This window comes from Phoca vitulina, unplaced genomic scaffold, assembly GCF_004348235.1.
Source record: "Phoca vitulina isolate PV1807 unplaced genomic scaffold, GSC_HSeal_1.0 scaffold3, whole genome shotgun sequence".
Classification (NCBI taxonomy): Eukaryota; Metazoa; Chordata; class Mammalia; order Carnivora; family Phocidae; genus Phoca; species Phoca vitulina.
In genome coordinates, this window is record NW_022589706.1 from 9,102,651 (window position 1) to 9,122,894 (window position 20,244).

The 20,244-nt window shown below is 35.2% G+C and overlaps 1 protein-coding gene across 18 annotated transcripts in view; it reads right to left on the minus strand.

Annotated features, from left to right (window-relative positions):
* LCORL (ligand dependent nuclear receptor corepressor like) overlaps positions 1–20,244 on the minus strand; it is a 166,282-nt gene that overhangs the window by 86,830 nt on the left and 59,208 nt on the right. Inside the window, exon 5 of one of the 18 annotated variants that reach the window (XM_032400090.1) lies at positions 1,885–3,439. The exons of 16 other annotated variants lie outside the window; for them this stretch is intronic. In XM_032400090.1, coding sequence (XP_032255981.1) covers positions 3,435–3,439 — 5 coding nt within the window. In that variant the 3' untranslated portion in view covers positions 1,885–3,434. Of the gene's footprint in view, positions 1–1,884; positions 3,440–16,933; positions 17,984–20,244 lie in introns of those variants that run through there. One more of the 18 variants, XM_032400089.1, reaches the window with a different exon arrangement.

Here is a 20,244-nt window from a genome sequence, read left to right on the forward strand (position 1 = left end):
GTGTTGCAATTGTTTTCCTAGCATATTGTAACACGCTTCTACTGCTATATATATTTCAACAAGCTCTAGCATCCATACTGTACCAAACAACTAGAAAAAAATATTTTAAAAGAAGCATTTATTAATAAAGAAATGTTATCATCTGGAATCACTGTACTATGTTATCAAGAAAAAATAATTCCTCATTATAAAGAGCAGTATTAATATATCTAACTTTTTAAGCATTTGTAAGAGAATTTAAGAAGAACATGGCTAACTGAATCTCTGAGATTAAAAAAAAACAAACCTGATTTTCATTAATGATTTCATCCTTACTTTACCAAAAGTCTCTTGTGATAGAGCAATAAATGGGAACACCTTACAGACTTAGATTTCCTCTCCCTTTCCTAATCAGCCTCCAAGAAAAGATGTTAACAAGCATGACACTTAGAACACCAGAAGACAAACAGCAGCACACACTCTTGCCCACACAATTAAAAGGCACAGCTAAGACATATAAAAAGGAAACTTCTAAGTCATTATATTATCAATTTATCCATTGATAAGCCTAGCTACGTATTTCTCAAATAAGAAAAAGAACTAGAGTAATAAAGCGCAACAAAGTCTGGTCTAGTCTTTTTTTTTTTTTTAAAGATTTTATTTATTTATTTGAGAGAGAGAATGAGATAGAGAGAGAGCATGAGAGGGGGGAGGGTCAGAGGGAGAAGCAGACTCCCTGCTGAGCAGGGAGCCCGATGCGGGACTCGATCCTGGGACTCCAGGATCATGACCTGAGCTGAAAGCAGTCGCTTAACCAACTGAGCCACCCAGGCACCCTGGTCTAGTCTTATATAAAGCACGGAAGTAGCCCAGAGAGTTATCTGACCTGGGCCTGACATTTTCAAATTTGCTACACATGTAGAATTTTAATATCATCTTCAAATGAGGTTATGCGTTTATATATGACAGGACTAAAAAAAGGCTTTAACCTTACAACTTCGAATTTCCACTCCTGGAAATTACAAATTAATATTGTATATTAACAAATTAATACATTTTATAAACCTAATAATGACCTTGTAAATACAATTTTATTTCATTTTGTAAATGTGTTTAAGGCTTAATTTGTTACACAAAACATTTAAAATAACATGATAATTTGCCCACCTCAAAAAAGGAAAGTTGCTAAACCTCTCTCAACTTTTCAGAGATCCCCTTTTTATTTTCTTAGTTTTCTTAGTCTTAGCTTAGTTTCATCTGTCTAGTTTCTTTAGCTCCCACATGGAGGATATTAAAACTATGTCTTCAATCTCACAAGGCTGAACAAATTAGGAGATAAAAAGGTACTTGGTTAAAGCACTATTCAGACATTATGAATGATGACTGATCATTCTGATAAATGACTTGTATCCAGAATTTATAATAAATATGTACAAATCAACAACAGAAAGCAAACAACCCTATGAAAAAGGGGCAAATGACTTGAACAGATCCTTTAAAGAAGATACACAAACCACCTATAAGAACTTGAAAAGGCACTCAACATTATTAGTTATAGTTATCAGTGAAATGCAATTTAAAGCAAAATGAGGTATCATTTCATACCTACTACATTAAATAGTAACAAAGACCAATAATAGTAGTTGTGCTCTAACAGGGATGTGGACTAACTAGAATTCTCATACATTTCTTTTTTTTTTTTTTAAAGATTTTATTTATTTATTTGACAGAGAGAGGGAGTTAGCTAGAGCAGGAACACAAGCAGGGGGAGTGGGAGAGGGAGAAGCAGGCTTCCCGCCTAGCAGGGAGCCCAATGCGGGGCTCGATCCCAGGACCCTGGGATCATGACCTGAGCCGAAGGCAGACGCTTAACGACTGAGCCACCCAGGCGCCCCAAATTCTCATACATTTCTAATGAGTCTGCAAAATGATTAATTTTGGAGAACGGTATAACAGTTTCCAATATATTTAGAAATATTCATTGACATTATGACCCAGCAATTCTACTCCTATGGATCGTCCCAAGAGAAATAAAACAGATGTCCAAAAATTGTAAGAATGTTCATAGCAGCCTTATTAATAATCCCTAGCTACTTATTAATAACCCCTTTCAGAGGAGGTAGTAAGAAAGAACAAAGAGTCAAAAATGATCCTTGCACTTTAATTCTGAGCGAGTGGGAAGGTGTCAATGGCACTAATTAATTGGGGAACACAGGAGGAAAAGGTTTAAAAAGGAAAATAAGTTTAGTTTAGATTCACTGAACTTAAAATTCCTCCCACAATATATATGTGAAGAAATCTAGAAAATAGCATGGAATTTGCAGAGGTGCTATGACTCATCTAAACAGAGGTTAAATGTTGAAGCTGGGAAAGGGGATGAAATCTGGAGGGGGGCGGAAAGGAATATGTGTATGTTCATAAATATATATATGTAAGTATATATAAATTATAAGGACATGGTCCTTAAGGTATAACATTCTGGGGACAGCATGAAGATCAAATAGTAAAAGAGGTAGACAGAATTCTTAAACCTTTTTGTACGAGGACTCCTTCAGTCAGCAGTGTGGTCAAAACTATGGGATCTTACAGTCATGTTTTAAAAGCACAAATATATAGGATTACAAAAGAAATCAACTATATTGAAATACAACTGTCAAAAAATTTTTAAAGTGAGATACTGCTATATATGTGTTTTTTTCTTAATGCATTAAAATATAAGATGTAGTAGTAAGTTTAATATCTATCATAATTTCAAAGTAGTGAAGTGAAAACTAAATAATAATTTAAGATATGACAAGAAAACAGCTATGGTTTTTATTGCTGGGACAGGTATTATTACTACTACTGTTGTTTATTGTCAATATTTATATCTGAAGGAAATATTAAATTTCAGGTAGGGGTTAGTGAAAATAAAGATGTCATTTTTTTTTTTTTCCATGAAATCCTATCCATGAACTTTTGAAGGAGTATCCCTGGTTAAGAACCCCTGAGTTAGGAAGTAAAATTAAAGAGACATAAAACCTCAATGAAACAGTATCATGGAAATTATAGCAGCAAAAGAGCAAATGCTATTTTTAAACTGCCATGATAAAATCCTGTACCCACTGTTTCTGCTTCATTTCTTACAACTGTGAAGCAGGATAAGAAAGATCAGAGAGCAGTATGTTAAGCAAAGTAAGACAGAAAAGATTCAAAGGTTTCTGAGTTATTTCCAGTAAAATAAATCACAACTGTATTTAAACTGATTTTAAAATATGTATCTCCATTAGGAATCACTTCATAAACCGCCATAACCACAGACTGCCAATACAATAACCATTCTACGTACCAGACATTCCACTCCCATCCTGCTTCATTCCACTTCTTACCAAAATCTACTGATATGTTCTGCTATGCAAGCCAGGGTCAGAACAGATGAATAGTAATGGCATAAGTCTTTTCAGCTGGCCTAACTGCTACCCTAGAGATACGAAACAATTTATTATGATACTGAACAGGAGAGGTAAACCATTTTCTTCTTATAGGGATGCGGTCAGACATGTTAATCCAGGTACATTATCTTACAGCTCATATTTCTCTACATTAAAAAAAAAGTCTGTATTGTAGTAAAAATTTGACTAGAAATCATTTGGAATGCTGAGTCACTTCTCATGGAGGGCACCTGGCTGGTTTTTTCTGCCTCTCAGCAGCTACGGCACTTGCAATTAAGTAGTACCAATCTCTGACCTAACAAAGTAGTTGTTTAGATGATACCTTATTCTTCCCACAGCCACCTTCAACAGAGCTTAGAAGTTACCGTCCAGTCTTACTGTGGGGGAATTATGGCACAAATGTATGTAGAATATACCCACTGTAGAACTCTCTGCTGTGGGATACCAGAGAGATACCAACATCTCCAGACAAGCTTTTATTTATTTACTTTTTTTTTTTTTTAAAGTAATCTCTATGCTTAATGCGGGGCTCCAACTCACAACCTCAAATTAAGAGTCACATGCTCTACTGACTGAGCCAGCCAGATGCCCCTCCAGACAAGCTTTTAGATCTACTAGAGCTGGGGCATTCCTGGGAACAAACAGAAACAACTAGAAAAGTAAAAGCATTATAAAGCCAACTCCCTACCAAAGAAAATCTAATACTTTACAATAGAGTGACGTCAAAATAAGGTTGTAAAAACTATTCTAAAACAGTAAAGTTTGATAAGGACTACTATAGTATATACTATATAGTATATAATATATTCCCATCTTTTAATCCTATAGTAGGATTTGAATGTATTATACTCTGGACATGACAAGATCATGTAGGATATCTAATGTTCAGTAACAAGCAGAAAATTAGGCTGAGGAGTGAGGCTTAATACTCAACTAGTAAAACTATTATTGCTCTTTCTTGTCTACTCAATATGAGTCATAAAAGACCCTCCCAAATGTTGCTTTTTTACTTTATTATTTTTCACTTTAAATGGAATGAGACTCTAAACAAAATGCAAATTAATTACTATTAAAAAGTATTTTTAAAACACTATCTAGAAAATAATGGGATAGCTACAGAGGCACAGAGCCATGTTTTAACTGGAGAAAACTTTTGTTAGAGGCAAAGTTATTAAAAATCAGTTATCAAGACTAATAGAACTATGATTACTTACTTGCTCAGGATAATAAAAGAGACACTGAGAAAGAATACATATTTTTGGTTCTCTAGGTGTTAGCAATCAGTATGGAAAGATACAATGTAAAGATCATATATTTCTTGGAAGAGCACTCTAAGGCTCATTTGGTCTTCAATTTTAACATTCCTGAGTAGAGTACAGGAGGTTAAAGATGACATATGAATCAAGTGCGCATGAACTACTCTGTTTTATCTCCTCTTATCCTACTATAACATGCCAGTGTCCTCCTTGAGACTAAACACTGTATTTTACTCACTCACCTATTCAGTGATCTACCACGGTACCACACACAAGGTAATTCAATAAATTTAATAAATAAATGACTCTTCACTCTTTAAAGGGAGTAAGGACTGCATGAACAATTCAGCAATAAGCTAATTTTTTCTTTTAATTTAAAGGACATAGAAAAATAAGAATGTGGAATTTAAGAAACAAAACAGATGAACATGGGGGAGGGAAGGAAAAATAAGATGAAATCAGAGAGGGAGACAAACCATAAGCGACTCTTAACTATAGGAAACAAATTGACGGTTACTGGAGGGGAGGGGGGTGGGGGGATGGGGTATAACTGGGCGATGGGCATTAAGGAGGACACGTGATGTAAAGAGCACTTGGTGTTTTATGCAACTGATGAATCACTAAATTCCATCTAAGAAACTAATAATACAGTATATGTTAATTAAATTGAATTTAAATCAAAAAAATTTAAAGGAAAAATATGAATAAGAAAATATTCCTTTACTCTCTCACACTTTACACAAAAGGTTCCTGAACAGTCATTGAAGGAAATTATTAGAGAAAAATGATTTTTTTTTTCTGGAAGTCTTACAAGTTAGTTGGCTCAAAGGCAGGAAAGAATGAAGAGTTAAACATTGCTTATGTTGCTTTCAGTTTGTTCACTGTGTCCCTACTAAACACGCACTACAAAGGATTAATACAAAATCAAAGATCAAAAGAATGGACATGGGCTTCCTGAAGCTTCTTCTTATTCCACAGATTTAATGGTCTCAATTGTCCATGTAGAATGAGGAATCCGCCAGGTCAAAGGGACATAGAGAACACAGAACCATAGGATCTCTCTCTCATGACACTTTAGGGTTTGGGGGGGGTGGGGGTAGGGAGAAAGGAGAATAGAATCATGTGACCATAAGAATTTACACCATTATCATAAAAGGAAACTCTTGCAGTTATACTTCCCAGTTGAGGTTTTAGTTTTAGTTTTAGTAAAAGTCATGGCCTACCACAGCTTAATGTATCTACTTATCTATACAGTTTTCCTTAAAAAAGGATATGGACATGTTATCATCTTTTAGTCCTAAATCATTTTGCACCTTCTTATTCATCCTGCTCCCTGTGTTTTTGCCTCTTTAAAGCCATGAACTGACCACTATATTTATGAATCTCCTAGCCTTGTTAATGCAAAAGTCCAACATCCCTGTGACTACAAGTTTCCCTATTAGATCTTTTAGCAATTAAGTCAGGTCACCAATTCTGGACTTAGAAATAATCAAGCTCTAAAATATATCTTCACAGCAAAGTTTTCAAATTTTGTTGAATATTTAACCTCACCAATTAACAAAATTGAGTATGTGCCTTTAAAATATGTGTATTATTTATAAATTATACAGTCACATTCTTATTATGAGCCAAACATCTCAAAGCACAGCATATACCTGGAGGAAGGTTCATCAATGATAGAATCTTTTAAGGCCAACTTATCTATTTTTTAGTTAATTCAGATAAAACTACATAGCAGAATACGTATATCCATTTAACTAGGCCATATAAACTGCAATATATCACAATACTCAGAATGCAAACCAAAGAATGAGGACTCCATTAGCAATTCCTCGTGTGAGGAACTGAACTCTTAACTCATCTCCCAGGACACTAGGTCTCCCTTATATGACAAGGGCCTTCTGATATAAACCCCAAGTAAGGGTGCTATTGTCAGTCCATATACCAATGATAGTAAATATTAACTTGTTTTTATTATGTTTTAAAAAATACTTTAAATTTTGAAGTAATTTTAGACTACAAAAAAGTTTCAAAAGCAGTAAAGTTCCTATATATTTTTCTATCGGCTTTTTCCTAATGTTAACTAACATCCTATATAACCAATTATCAATACCAGAAGTTAATATTGGTATAACACTATTAACTAAACCATAAACTTTATTTGAATTCACTAGTTTTCCCACTAACATACTTTTTCTTTGTTTTTTTTAAAGATTTTATTTATTTATTTGACAGGGAGAGAGAGAGCGAGCACAAGTAGGCAGAGCGGCAAGCAGAGGGAGAGGGAGAAGCAGACTCCCCGCTGAGCAGGGAGCCTGATGCGGGGCTCGATCCCAGGACTCTGGGATCATGAACTGAGCCGAAGGCAGACGCTTAACCAACTGAGCTACCCAGGCCCCCCTAACATTCTTTTTCTGTTCCAGAATCCAATCCAGGATCTCACAATGCACTCAGTTGTCGTATTTCCTTAGTCTCCTCTAACTAGTGAAAGTTCCCCAGTCTTTCCTTGTCTTTCATGATCCTGACATTTTGGAGTAGTTCTGTTCAGTTATTTGGAGAATGTTCCTTAATATATATGAAGCTTTTTCATGATTAATTTCAAGTTATGCATTTTTGGCAATCTACTGTGAAGTAATGTGCCTTTTTAAGTGCATCATATCAGTGCACCAATGACTTAATATGTTTTATTACTGGTGATATTAACTCTTGATCACTTGGTCAAGTTGTCTGTTGAATTTCTATGAAATACACTGTTATTTATTTTGTTGTTCAAATAGCTCCAGTTTTGGCCATTAGGAGCTCTTTTACATTGGCTCCTATGTCTTACCCAACACATTCCTATCCTTTTCTGAGCACTTCCTTACTTTCTGGCACCACAAAATGTTCCAAACTCATTTTATATTTTCCCAATCCCAGCAATGGATGTAACCACTTCTCCAAGGAGACTTGGTTCCCTTCACTGCAGAAGTCTTATTTTATTAAGAATGTGTAACGATGTAAACAGACTTCCTGTACTCCAGTGAATCATCTTATTTAACCACTGTCTTCATGCACAAATGATTTTGGAAAGCTCTGTTCTATAGCACTGCTCCATGATGATAAGTATTTTTTTACTCTACCAAAATACTCAGCAATAATGAAGGAACACTCCTCTATTAATAGTCTAAAAGATTTCCAGGGTTAGTAAGAATTAAGTCAAAGAAATAGATGTAACAGGAAGAACCACAGACTTGTCAATAGGATCCAGTTTTATCTCTATACCTTGTACACATGCGAGGCCTACAACTCTGAACTCCAAAACTACAAGAAATGATGATGTCAGAGGTACATAAACATACTTTAGTCTGGGTAGGCACTGAACATTATTCCACCAAAGACAGTGTTTCTTTTACAAACAACCTCAATCAGTATCGTGAGAACAGTAAGTGTGCTTTTTAGAAAAATATGGATAAAGTCTCACATGAAAAAAAAAGCTAGCATTTAATGGGCTCACAGATGGTTTTGTAGAACTCTAGAATTTTTTATATTGAAGGAATGAGGTATATGCAAAGTAAATCAAGAGCCAGTATGGCATACCACACCCAAAAGGCTTTGGAATTCAAACAATACCAGATAATTAGAGCATATGATCAGACTCACTAGCATATTTGGCTAGCACCATGGTTCCAGTTGCTCATCAGAAACACTAGCAGCCTGATTTAGTGCGTTCACAACAGAAGTAACTCTAAAGCACACCACTTTAACACCTTGCTGGCTTAAATTAAAAATAAATTTTCTTAAATACACATAAAAGCATTTTAACATCTTTCTAAAAAGATTTATTTATTTATTTGAGAGAGAGAGAGCACAGGCAGGAGGAGGGGCAGAGGGAAAGTTTCTCAAGAAGCAGGCTCCTGTGGGGCTCAACCCCAGGACCCTGGGATCATGACCTGAGCCAAAGGCAGATGCTTAACTGACTGAGCCACCCAGGTGCCCCACATTTTAACATTTCTAGTTAAAGTATACTCTCCATTACCCATTCTTAAAGTAAAAACCAATCTAACATAATAAATAGTCCCCAAATAATTTATATTTTGCTTTAGAAAATGTGTCCTTTCATTACACAAATATATTCATACAAGATTTTCACGTTATTATTAAGTTAATATTTTTGGCCAACTTTGCAAATTTTTTATGATGAAATTTTCCCTCAAAGTGTCTCACATGACTATTGAAGTTTGGTTGGTGAATATGTCTGTAAAATAATTTTTTCAAAAAAATTTTTTTAAAGATTATATTTATTTGACAGAGAGCACAAGCAGGGGGAGTGGCAGGCAGAGGGAGAGGGAGAAGCAGGCTCCCTGCTAAGCTGAGCCCTCAGTGGGGCTGGATCCCAGGACCCTGGGATCTCCTGGGATCATGACCTGAGCTGAAGGCAGACGCTTAACCAACTGAGCCAACCAGGAGCCCCTCAAATATTTCTTTATACTGTTTCACTTCCTGAATGCTACATAGGCTAATTATATCAACATACTTTAGCAAAAAGTTTTCCATTTTATCAACTAAGAAATTGAAGCACAGAAGTGACTTTTTATTTGTACAAAACAAACACAAAGAACATTGTCATTTGTATCCTATTTAGCTGATAATTCTACTCCCTCAGAGCATCCAAAGAGTACTACATTTACTGCTGACAGTTTTGAAGCATTACTACTCAATTTTGAGACTATATGATACCTTACAACTTGATGTTAGTTATTAATTCATAGAATCCTAAGGACAATACTCTAAACAATTAGAAGATTCAATGTGGCAACAAAACTCTCAGTGATCTCCCTTTGTTGATTTAGTGTCATTCCAAGTAACTGATGATGATAATGATAATAAATAACAGTAACAGTGGTTTTGGATTATTGAGTCTTTACATACATTATCTCTGCCTCCCCAACTTATTGAGGTATAACTGGTATACAAAAACCGCACATAATTAATATATACAATTTGGTGAGTTTGGATCATTAGTTCTTTTAAGCATCGCAATACTCATCTTGAAAAAATCATTAGAATTACTAGAATTATATATAATGTATAATAATAATTCTAAAATAATTAGAATTATTCCTACTCTATAGAAATGGAAACAAGTCTTAAGGAGGTTAAAAAGTTTGCCCGAGGTCACACAGGGCTGAATGTAGTTCAGCCAGGACTAGACTCTTGGTCTAATCCAAAATCTGACCTTTCAGCCACTATGCCTCAGTATGACTAGAGCAGGTCACTTAGATGCCAGTGCCTAGTTTTCTCACACAACAAAAGCAACAAAATTAGTGCAATCCACCATGGAGTTACTTTTCACTGGATGCCCATTATAAATATGGCACTAAGTTAAAACGTTTCATTTACATTATATTAATCTTCACAATGATACAGTATTACCGGCTTAAATAACCTGCCCAACATCACAGCTAATTTAATGGAAAAAAAAAAAAATGCAAGCAACACATCCAGGTTTGACTCCACAGCCCACAGTCTTTTTTCCACCAGAAGCTACTAGTGAACACATAATATACATATCAATAACTAAAGCATTAAAATCTAAACTATTATCTTCTATTTTAACAAAACTATGTTTTTGGTAGGTGAGGACAGACAACAGAGTATAAATATCTATAATTATTGTGCCTCTTCTGCACATGAGAAAAGTAAGTCACAAAAAGGGTATGGAGTTTGTCACAATCACATAATATATGGTGAGACAGATTTGGATCTATACCTGTTCAGTTGTAAAGCTTATGCTTTGCTCCTTCTATTGAGGATAGAAACATTTTAGAAGACGTCACTAAAAACATTTTAAGTAGGAAAACTCACACATGCCCATAAAAATATAAATCCATATGGAAAAAGGCAGGGGTTAACTGCTAATTATTACTAGCAAATCAATATTACTAATTAATACACCTTATAAAACAGTCTGATCATGTTGTGGATATAATGCACAACTAGCCAAGAGCAAATAGTAAACTGTAACTGACAGTTTAAATTATATGCAAGCTAAAAATGGCAAGATGGCAAATTTTGTCAATACATACAAATAATGTATTACTTGTTTCAGGGGTACAAGTCTGTGGTTCATCAGTCTTACACAATTCACAGCACTCACCATAGCACATACCCTCCCCAATGTCCATCACCCAGCCGCCCCTTCCCTCCCACCCCCCCTCCACTTCAGCAACCCTCAGTTTGTTTCCTGAGATTAAGAGTCTCTTATGGTTTGTCTCCCTCTCTGGTTTTGTCTTGTTTCATTTTTCCCTCTCTTCCCCTATGATCCTCTGCCCCATTTCTCAAATTCCATGTATCACTGAGATCATATGATAATTGTCTTTCTCTGATTGACTTATTTCACTCAGCATAATACCCTCCAGTTCCATCCATGTCGGTGCAAATGGCAAGATTTCATTTTTTGATGGCTGCACAATATTCCATTGTATATATATACCACATCTTCTTTATAAGATGGCAATTTATAAACTAATTTATCACATTTTCAAGTACGGTATTTGAAAAAACCCTCTGTTAGAATCCTAGACGCCTTGCATGTTGGTGAGTAAGAGAAATTCAGAAAAAATGAGTTCCAAAGTACCACAGGGAATGGTAATTCTTTAAAACAGAATTACATATCCTATTAAATGAGGTAGAGAGGAAAGCCCATGTGTTAGAGCATGTTTAATAAAGTGCTATTTCTAAAAAAATTATAATTAAAAATGATCTTTATGTGAGAATAAGAAACTGAAAATATCAGATTCAAAATTATGAGAAGACAGAACTTCAACCTTTTATAAAACATTAAGAGATTATAGACTGATTCAGTGCCTGGCCTATAATTCAGGTGGTTTTTACACTAGATTTTTTCATTCATAAAACTACAGTATATGGAGAAAATTATCTGGAAAAAGTTAGCTGACTAGCAACATACTCCTTTTCCTTTTTTTGTCAGTTCAGTACACATGAAATACTTCAGTCCTTGGCTAATTTCTTTGGCCATTAAAAGTTTACTTTTTTTTTTTTTAATTTTTTTATTGTTATGTTAATCCCCATACATTACATCATTAGTTTTAGATGTAGTGTTCCATGATTCATTGTTTGTGCATAACACCCAGTGCTCCATGCAGAACGTGCCCTCCTCAATACCCATCACCAGGCTAACCCATCCTCCCAACCCCCTCCCCTCTAGAACCCTCAGTTTGTTTTTCAGAGTCCATCGTCTCTCATGGTTCTTCTCCCCCTCCGATTTCCCCCCCTTCATTCTTCCCCTCCTGCTACATTCTTCTTCTTCTTTTTTTTAAAAGTTTACTTTTAAAAGGCCCCAATCCTGAGATTCTAATACCACATAATTTAGTATGTTGGGCTGTCTTAAATTTGCAGGCAGACTGCAATCAGGTTTAACCTCTTACAGCTATCAAGAGGAAATATATTTTTTTTAAGTATTCTAGAGTTTTAGATATGTTACTTACAAGAGTAATGACAATTTTCTATATTTATGCTTTAAAATGACATCTTTCAAAAAAAAATGGGGCACCTGGATTGCTCAGTTAGTTGAGCGACTGCCTTTGGCTTGGGTCATGATCTTGGAGTCCCGGGCTCCCTGGAACGTCAGGCTCCCTGCTCAGAGGGGAGTCTGCTTCTCCCTCTGACCCTCCCCCTTCTTGTGCTCTCTCTCTCTCTCCCATTCTCTCTCTCTCAAATAAGTATTTAAAAAATAATAATAATTTAAAAATGGAGAAAAAATTGCCATAGTAGTTTTTACCCTAAACTCATCTAACAACCTGCTGTCTTTAGGTACATAACAACAGAGATAATCACTGTTTTAAAATTATATAAACTAGGGGCACCTGGGTGGCTCAGTCGGTTAAGCGTCTGCCTTCGGCTCAGGTCATGATCCCAGGGTCCTAAGACTGAGCCCCACGTCAGGCTCCCTGTTCAGTGGGGAGTCTGCTTCTCCTTTTCCCCCTCTCCCAAATAAATAAAATCTTTAAAAAAAAATAAAAATAAATAAAATTATACAAACTAGTAAATGTTATGGCTTAATTTTAAAAAGTTAAAATACCATGAAGAACTTGAAAACTTAGAGACAAAATTTAAAAAGAAAAAAAATCAGAGAAAAGCAGACCTCCAAGACATAGATTTTTCCAAAAAGTTTAAAAAAAACAAATCTTTATTTTCACAGCATCTAACACACGCACAAAATTTGTGGCAGAAGAACTGAATGAATTCATACATATCAGTTCTTACTTAAAAAATCATAGAGCAAAAACTTAAGACACCTGAAATACAGCAACTGAGAAGGTGAAAACTGACCAGGAAACTACTTTTGCATCATCTTTTGAGTGGGCTCCTCTTGTCTTTGTCTAGACATGTGGCAATACTCCTGAACCATGATGCTATATGGTATCTTAAAAACTCATAAGGCAGCTGAGCCATGTTATTCCATCATACACATGAATGCAGTATGCATGAACATGCATTTTTTAAAAAGATACTGTTTTTTCACATTTTATACCTAAACGCATAATCTAAATTGTTCATAAATTGAGTGGTAAATGTATTTATCACATGTTGAAGAGTGTCTTCTGTGTTTTTTATGTCTTTGACCAAAACTATTAAAAAAACAATAAGTATTTATAAGGAACTGAAAAGGTAAAAAAATTAAGATGCTATTTGCCTCCAGAGTTCAAAATATACTAAAATCAATACTCTTAGGGAATGTGATAGAATATTTAAAATTGACAAAGATAAAAATCATTTTGTACAATCAAAATTATCCTTTAAAATCTCTTAAATAGCCAATGGGTACAGTATATACATCAATTAAGATCTACAATCTCATACATTATGTATTATGAATCACACATCTTTTTGAATATGAGAATCATGCTCTATTTGCAGAGATGCTTTGAAGTACAGGAGATGTGTAGAAACTAGAAGCTATTAAAAGAATAGTAAATTCATTTATCTCCCATCTCATGGTCACTTATGGGGGGCTATATTCTGACCAAGTAGAACAGTGGATAGATGCCCACATGATACAGATTTTTATTTTTCACATCTGTTATGAATATATCTGATGTGGGGTGCTGATGCATTTGACATTTCTGGATGTAGGATTTATGAAAGAGTTTTGATAAAAAGACAGTCTAAGTGAATCAGGCTTCAGAAAAAGTATCACAACAAACAATGAATGAAGTATGAAAGAAACTAGCATATTTTTTGTTAACTTCCAGAAGTTAAAGGAAATGTTGAATATAAAGCAAAAAGTTTTACATTTTGCTAAGGAGGCTAGATTTAATGACGTAGTGAAAATGTTAAAAGAACTGCTAGCAACACATAGCGAAGAATTTATGATGGAGAAAATCTTTCAACTTGATGCTCATCATTAGTCAGGCAAAGATAAAGGAGCCACAAATACCTGACACCCAATCTTTAAGAAATTTTTAATAATACAGATAAAATATTTATGGCTAAAAGTAAATTTGATTATGATATGAGAAGCCTCCTTACATTAAAAAATGAAACTGCAAGGAAAATCTTAGGTGACCAGGAGCTGAAAAACTGCAAGTGAAGGGAACTTAAATAGTTCATCCATTTATAGTTTTTTTTTTGTAAATACCACTGCTTTTTCCGTGGATTTAGACGTTGATGAACCTCAGGCATTTAATTGCCTGTTTACTACTTCACCAGCTACTCTGACTTATATTACTCACCACCCAGCAGCAACAGGAACTAAAGCTTCCATTTCTTTTCTTAACCATCAAACCTTATCCAGGCAACTCTATAATCCATTAATCAAACAATTTTTAAAATGCCTTTTTAAAAATTTTACTAAGTGCTACTGGTAATTATTATCTTACATTATTTCATTATTTACTTAGTACATGTTCCTTGGTCAACTTATTTAACTGTTATTTCTTTGTAGATACAGGAAAAGAATCTCTAAATCCTCTCCCTGTTTTAAAATGCCATCATTTTAGATTGGTCTTTAAAAGGAAAATACTCTGTGAAACTGAGGAATGGGAGTGGCAATCACTATATAATTTTTCAAAACTGGTATTATCTTTAACTTTTGAAATGTATTTCCCCTAGGATTTCAGTAGTTTGCTACCCTGTTTTTTTGTTTTTCACATCTTTGCTCAAATGTCACCTGACTGCCCTTTATAAAATTGGGATCATCACCTCTATCCTGGCATTCCCTATGCTCCTCTACCTGCTTTGTCTCCACAGCACTTATACACACACACACACACGTGCATACATATATTCATATATGTCCAGCAAGTGTGTTAGAGGTATGTGTGTATGTGTGCATGTGTACACACACATGCACATTCAACCACAAATACAATTTGTTTATTGTTTGCTTTCCCTCACTAGAATATAAAAGTCCATGACAACTGGGATGTTTTTGGTCTTCTGTTAATTGGTATGGTACTGGCATGTAGAAAAAAGCTTAGTAGATCTTTGCTAAATAAATGAACTTCCCTAATCATGGACCAGAAATATGTTTTAGAAAGTCCAACACGCCGGTCTTGCTTTGGGAAAAGTCATACTCAGGGGAAAAAAAAGAACTAAATTAGTAGTATTCTATAAAAGAACATATAGGTGATGACACAGTTGGTGAGTTTATGAGTTACTCAAGAAAACCAGGAAAATATTATAAAAAGATTTAAAAAATAATGAGTTGGGTGCCTGGGTGGCTCAGTTGGTTAAGCGACTGCCTTCGGCTCAGGTCATGATCCTGGAGTCCCGGGATCGAGTCCCGCATCGGGCTCCCTGCTCGGCAGGGAGTCTGCCTCTCCCTCTGACCCTCCCCTCTCTCATTCTCTCTCTCTCAAATAAATAAATAAAATCTTTAAAAAAATAAAAAAATAAAAAATAATGAGTTAATCCTCAATAGTTGTACAGCACATATTGGTTCTTCTGTTACTTCCACATAATAGTGCTTTTTCTTATTCAGTACTCTGGTTATAAAGTGTTTTGAATAGCACACAAAGATTACTACATATAATATATGTGGATACAGGCTAGTTTAATTATCTGACATACTAGAGACAGAGCAAAGGGAAGAAATATTATCCAAGGACAGATGGTAATTCAAAAAATAGGACCCCAAGTAGAATTATACCTCTTCTGAGAATTAGGTCTTCCTTCTCACCTAGTAGACTATATTTTCTCAACTGAAGGAGAACATACAAAGAAATAATTTAGACAAACTCCTAAAGAATTATATAAAGATAAATGGAAAAACCGTTGCTTCTCCAAAATTTAAATCATGTTCTCATAAGGTTATTAGGATTGTGCAAAACCACTGAAAGAATAATTCAATGAGTAAACATTTCTGAAAGGAATTTAGAATCACTTATATTTTTAGTATTTTTGGCTGATTCCTAGAACATCTTAGAATATTGGCACTTGCTTATTACCTACAAGGACTCACTAAAAATTTTGTAAAGGTCTTCATACTATGGCTGTGAATCACATTTTAAAACACTGTGGATAGACAATCATGATTTTAAAGCATTGCTTTTGATCTTTAAAACATTCCTTTTCTAAATGATTTACATGCACTCCATTAAGTTATTGAGCATTAACTATACCAGGTACTATTCTAGGGAGTGGGGATATACAAAAACAGACAAAATCCCCGTTTTATTGGTTCTTATATTCTAGAAGTAGCAGATAACAGACTTTAAAAGAAAGTCTGGGGAAACAAACAAACAAGCAGAATAATTGAAAAGAGAATGACTGAGATGAGTTATCATAAATAAGATGGTTAGGGCATGGATGGTCAGAGCCAGGAGTTTGGTGATATGAAGGAGTGGGCAATGTTCACTGTGGAAACAGGATTCTAGATGGAGGTAATAGCAAATATGAAGACCCTGAGATAGGAACAAGGTTAGCACATCTGAAGAAAAGCAAAAAGCCATTGAGTGTGCAAAAGAATGAGCAACAAAAAATGTGATCAAAAAAGAGGCACAACTAGAGTCCTTGATATATTTTATTCTAAGTGACATTCAAAGTCATTGGAAGATTTTGGGCAGAGAAATTAATGATCTGGTTTAGGCTTTCTTTGTTCTTAAGATTGATTTCTTTATTCGAGAGACAGAGACAGAGCATGCGAGCAGGGGAAGAGGCAGAGGGAGAGAGAGGGAAGGAGAGAAACAGAGAGAGAGAGAGTCTTCAGCAGACTCCCCACTGAGCACAGAGCCCAACATGGGGCTCAGTCTCACAACCCTGAGATCATGACCTGAGCTGAAACCAAGAGTCGGACACTTAAGTGACTGAGCCATCCAGGTGCCCCATGGTTTAGGCTCTAGATACATCAATTTGCCTTCTCTGTATAAAAATGAATTGGTAGGGAAGGGAAAAGTAGAAGCAGAGACACCAATCAGGAGACTCCTTAGTAGTATATGCCAGAGATGACGCGTCTTGGATTAGGGTGGTAGAAATGGAAATGACAAAACATGGCCAGACTTACAGTAGATTTTGAAGGCACAGCCAATGAACCTGATGACAGCTTAGATGTGGGTATGAAGGACCCTGAGAAATCAAGAAAGGCTCCTAGCTTTTGAAGCTGACCAACTGGGTCAAGAATGATATATTTTACTAAGATGGGAAAGTCTGGGGCAGGGGAAGATTTTAGGGGAGTAAAATCAAGTGTTCTGTTTTAGACAGGTCATTCTGAGATGCCTATTAGATATTCTTATGAAAAGTATATCAAGTAGGCAGTTACATATAGGAGGGTAAAACTAGAGGAAAGGTTAGGATTAGATATAATATTTAGGTGTCATCAGCACACATACGATAATTAATGCCATAAGATAAAATGAGGCCATCAACTAAGTTAAGGTATATCCATAGCAAAAGACAGCTGAGGACTAACTCCTGAGGCTATTCAACATTTAGAAGTCAAGAAGAACCAGCAAAGAGCATGTGAAAGCAGCAATATGTGAGAAAAGAGGAAAAAATTAAAAGAATATTATCTCCTAGAAACCAAAATAAGGAAGTGATCAACTCTATCAAATGATGCTGAAAGGTTAAGTAAGATAAGAACTGGTAACTTCCCTTTGAATAGTACAAGATGGAATTACCAATGAAATTGATAAAACAATTAATGAAGCGGTGAGAAAGAAAGTCTAATTGGGACGGGTTGAAAAGAAAAGGAGAATTGAGAAGTGAAGACAGTAAAAGTATAGATGATAAATATTTACTAAATGTTTACCTACTTTGTGTCAGATGCTTGAGATGTTAGTCAACAAAAATACAAAATCCAATCCCTCATGGTGTTTTCTAGCAGAAGAAAAAAGACAATGAACAATAAATAAAAGAAATAAGTAAATTATATATGTTAGAAGGTTAATTGTACTACAAAAGGAAAGGGTGATTTTTAGTTGTTGGAGAGATAAAAAAAATATAAAATAACTACCTGAAAGAGAAAAAATTGACTAAATGAGACTCAGAAGGTCAGCATAATTGGGTGTTTTACTCTAGTCAGGTTCAGCTGGTCCAGGGCAAGTGTGTAATAAATGAGGAACTGGACACAGATAAGGTTCTAACAAGCAAATATGACAAAGGAAGAGAGAGGCAACAGAGTCAAGATTTTATATGAAAGATGATCACAGTGATCAAGCACAGTATCTGAGCTGAGTAAGGAGAGAAGTGAAGTCATAAGTCATGTCCAGGAGACAATGAAGAGTGACAATTGGTGTGATCAATAGACTGGAAATTGCAATGAGGTTAAAAAAGGGGGAGGGGGAAGAGTATTGGAATAAAATTGTAGTCAGAGAAAGAGATGGATGAGATTAGATTTGAGAGGTGGCAAAAGTCTAGGAATAACCATGGATAATGATGGCTGGAGGAGAATGGAGGAAAAGATCATTGGAAATGAAGAAATCATATAACTGAGAGGCCAGAGTGTTGAATGTATCAGCCACACAATTTGAAGTCACTAAGAACTGTGATGGGAATAATATTTGGGAGGAAGAAAGTGAAAAGGCTGGTAGAGGTCCACAACATGATAATGTAGATGGAACAGTTTCATGTCCTATGCTTCAAAGAAGCTCAGGGTTTTGAGAAGGGCGAATAAATGATGGGAAAGCAGCTATAAAGATATTAGAGGTTACCTGCTAATGGTATCACCCTATATTACATAAAGCAAGGAATTAAAAACAGAAAGGGAGAGGGCTACAAAAACAGCCTTTATGAGTATGTAGGTCTGAGTTACAGAAATAAAATAAAGGGAACATTAAGAGAAAAGACAGGACATAGGAGATTTTGCTGATGAAAGACCACAAGTTCCAGAAGACAAAGTAGAAATATGGGTGCTTGTAAAAGGACAGCTGACTCAAATTCAAGAATAAAAAAGATAAAAGGAGATAAAAATCTAGATGATAATGAGTGACCTGACAGTTGGCCCCTAACTCCTGTTATGGATGGTATTGCAAGTAGAAAGGTGATTTTACCAGAAATGCAAAAATCTTTTAAATCCAGTTATAATTTTAAGTGTATTTTTTAAGAATTTCATTCATAGCTTCCAGGTATATGACAAAACAAGAAAAATCTTTTCATCAACACCTTTGAATGTGGTCCATAATAGTGTGTGACTTATTTTATGGCACTAATATACAGTTTCCTGAGAGTTCCAAAAGGCAGCCCATATAAGAGAAATTCAATGTATGACCCACAATGGTCTCATAAAGGCACATTTGTATAAGAAACACTCAGGGCTTGAATGAATCAGGTCAAATCTACATAGTCACTCAAGGATGCCTGCATTTATAGAAAAGCAATCTAAAAGATCAACACTCCTGTTTCTAAAAAATCAAATGCTTTATTATCTATCAGTCATAACCAAACGGTTAGTGAGCCATATTAATATTTATTTCTTGATATAGAATAAAACTTAAAAATTAAGAGTTTAAAAGGAAAAGGATCTGTGTTCAGAAAAGGTTGAAAGACTTTATATAAAACCTGGCTACCAATTAATTTAAGGGGAAAGGGTTGGTTAATATCAGCTTTCAACTAACTACATCAAATACATCAGGAAAGCTCTTTGAAAACAGGGATGCCTGGGTGGCTCAGTCGGTTAAGCGGCTGCCTTCGGCTCAGGTCATGATCCCAGGGTCCTGGGATCGAGTCCCACATGGGGCTCCTTGCTCGGCGGGGAGCCTGCTTCTCCCTCTGCCTGCCTCTCCCCCTGCTTGTGTTCTGTCTCTCTCTCTGACAAAGAAATAAATAAAATCTTTAAAAAAAAAAAAAAAAGGAAAGCTCTTTGAAAACAAAAAAACAGATTAGGAATTACATGAATGCTAAATGTGTGTGGGGATAAAAGATAAAGCAGGAAAAACATATTATATTTTGATCAAGAAATATTTCATTTTATCATATATTTAGCAGTATGATTCATTCAACTACTATGTGTATACTAACTTTCCAATTTAGTCAAGTAGCCTTCTTTAATTTAAAAATAAAAGATGAGACATCTTCCTGAATCATAAACCAGTAACTTAAACTGCTTCAGGTAATCAGAGAATGTGAAGCTAAAAGTCAAA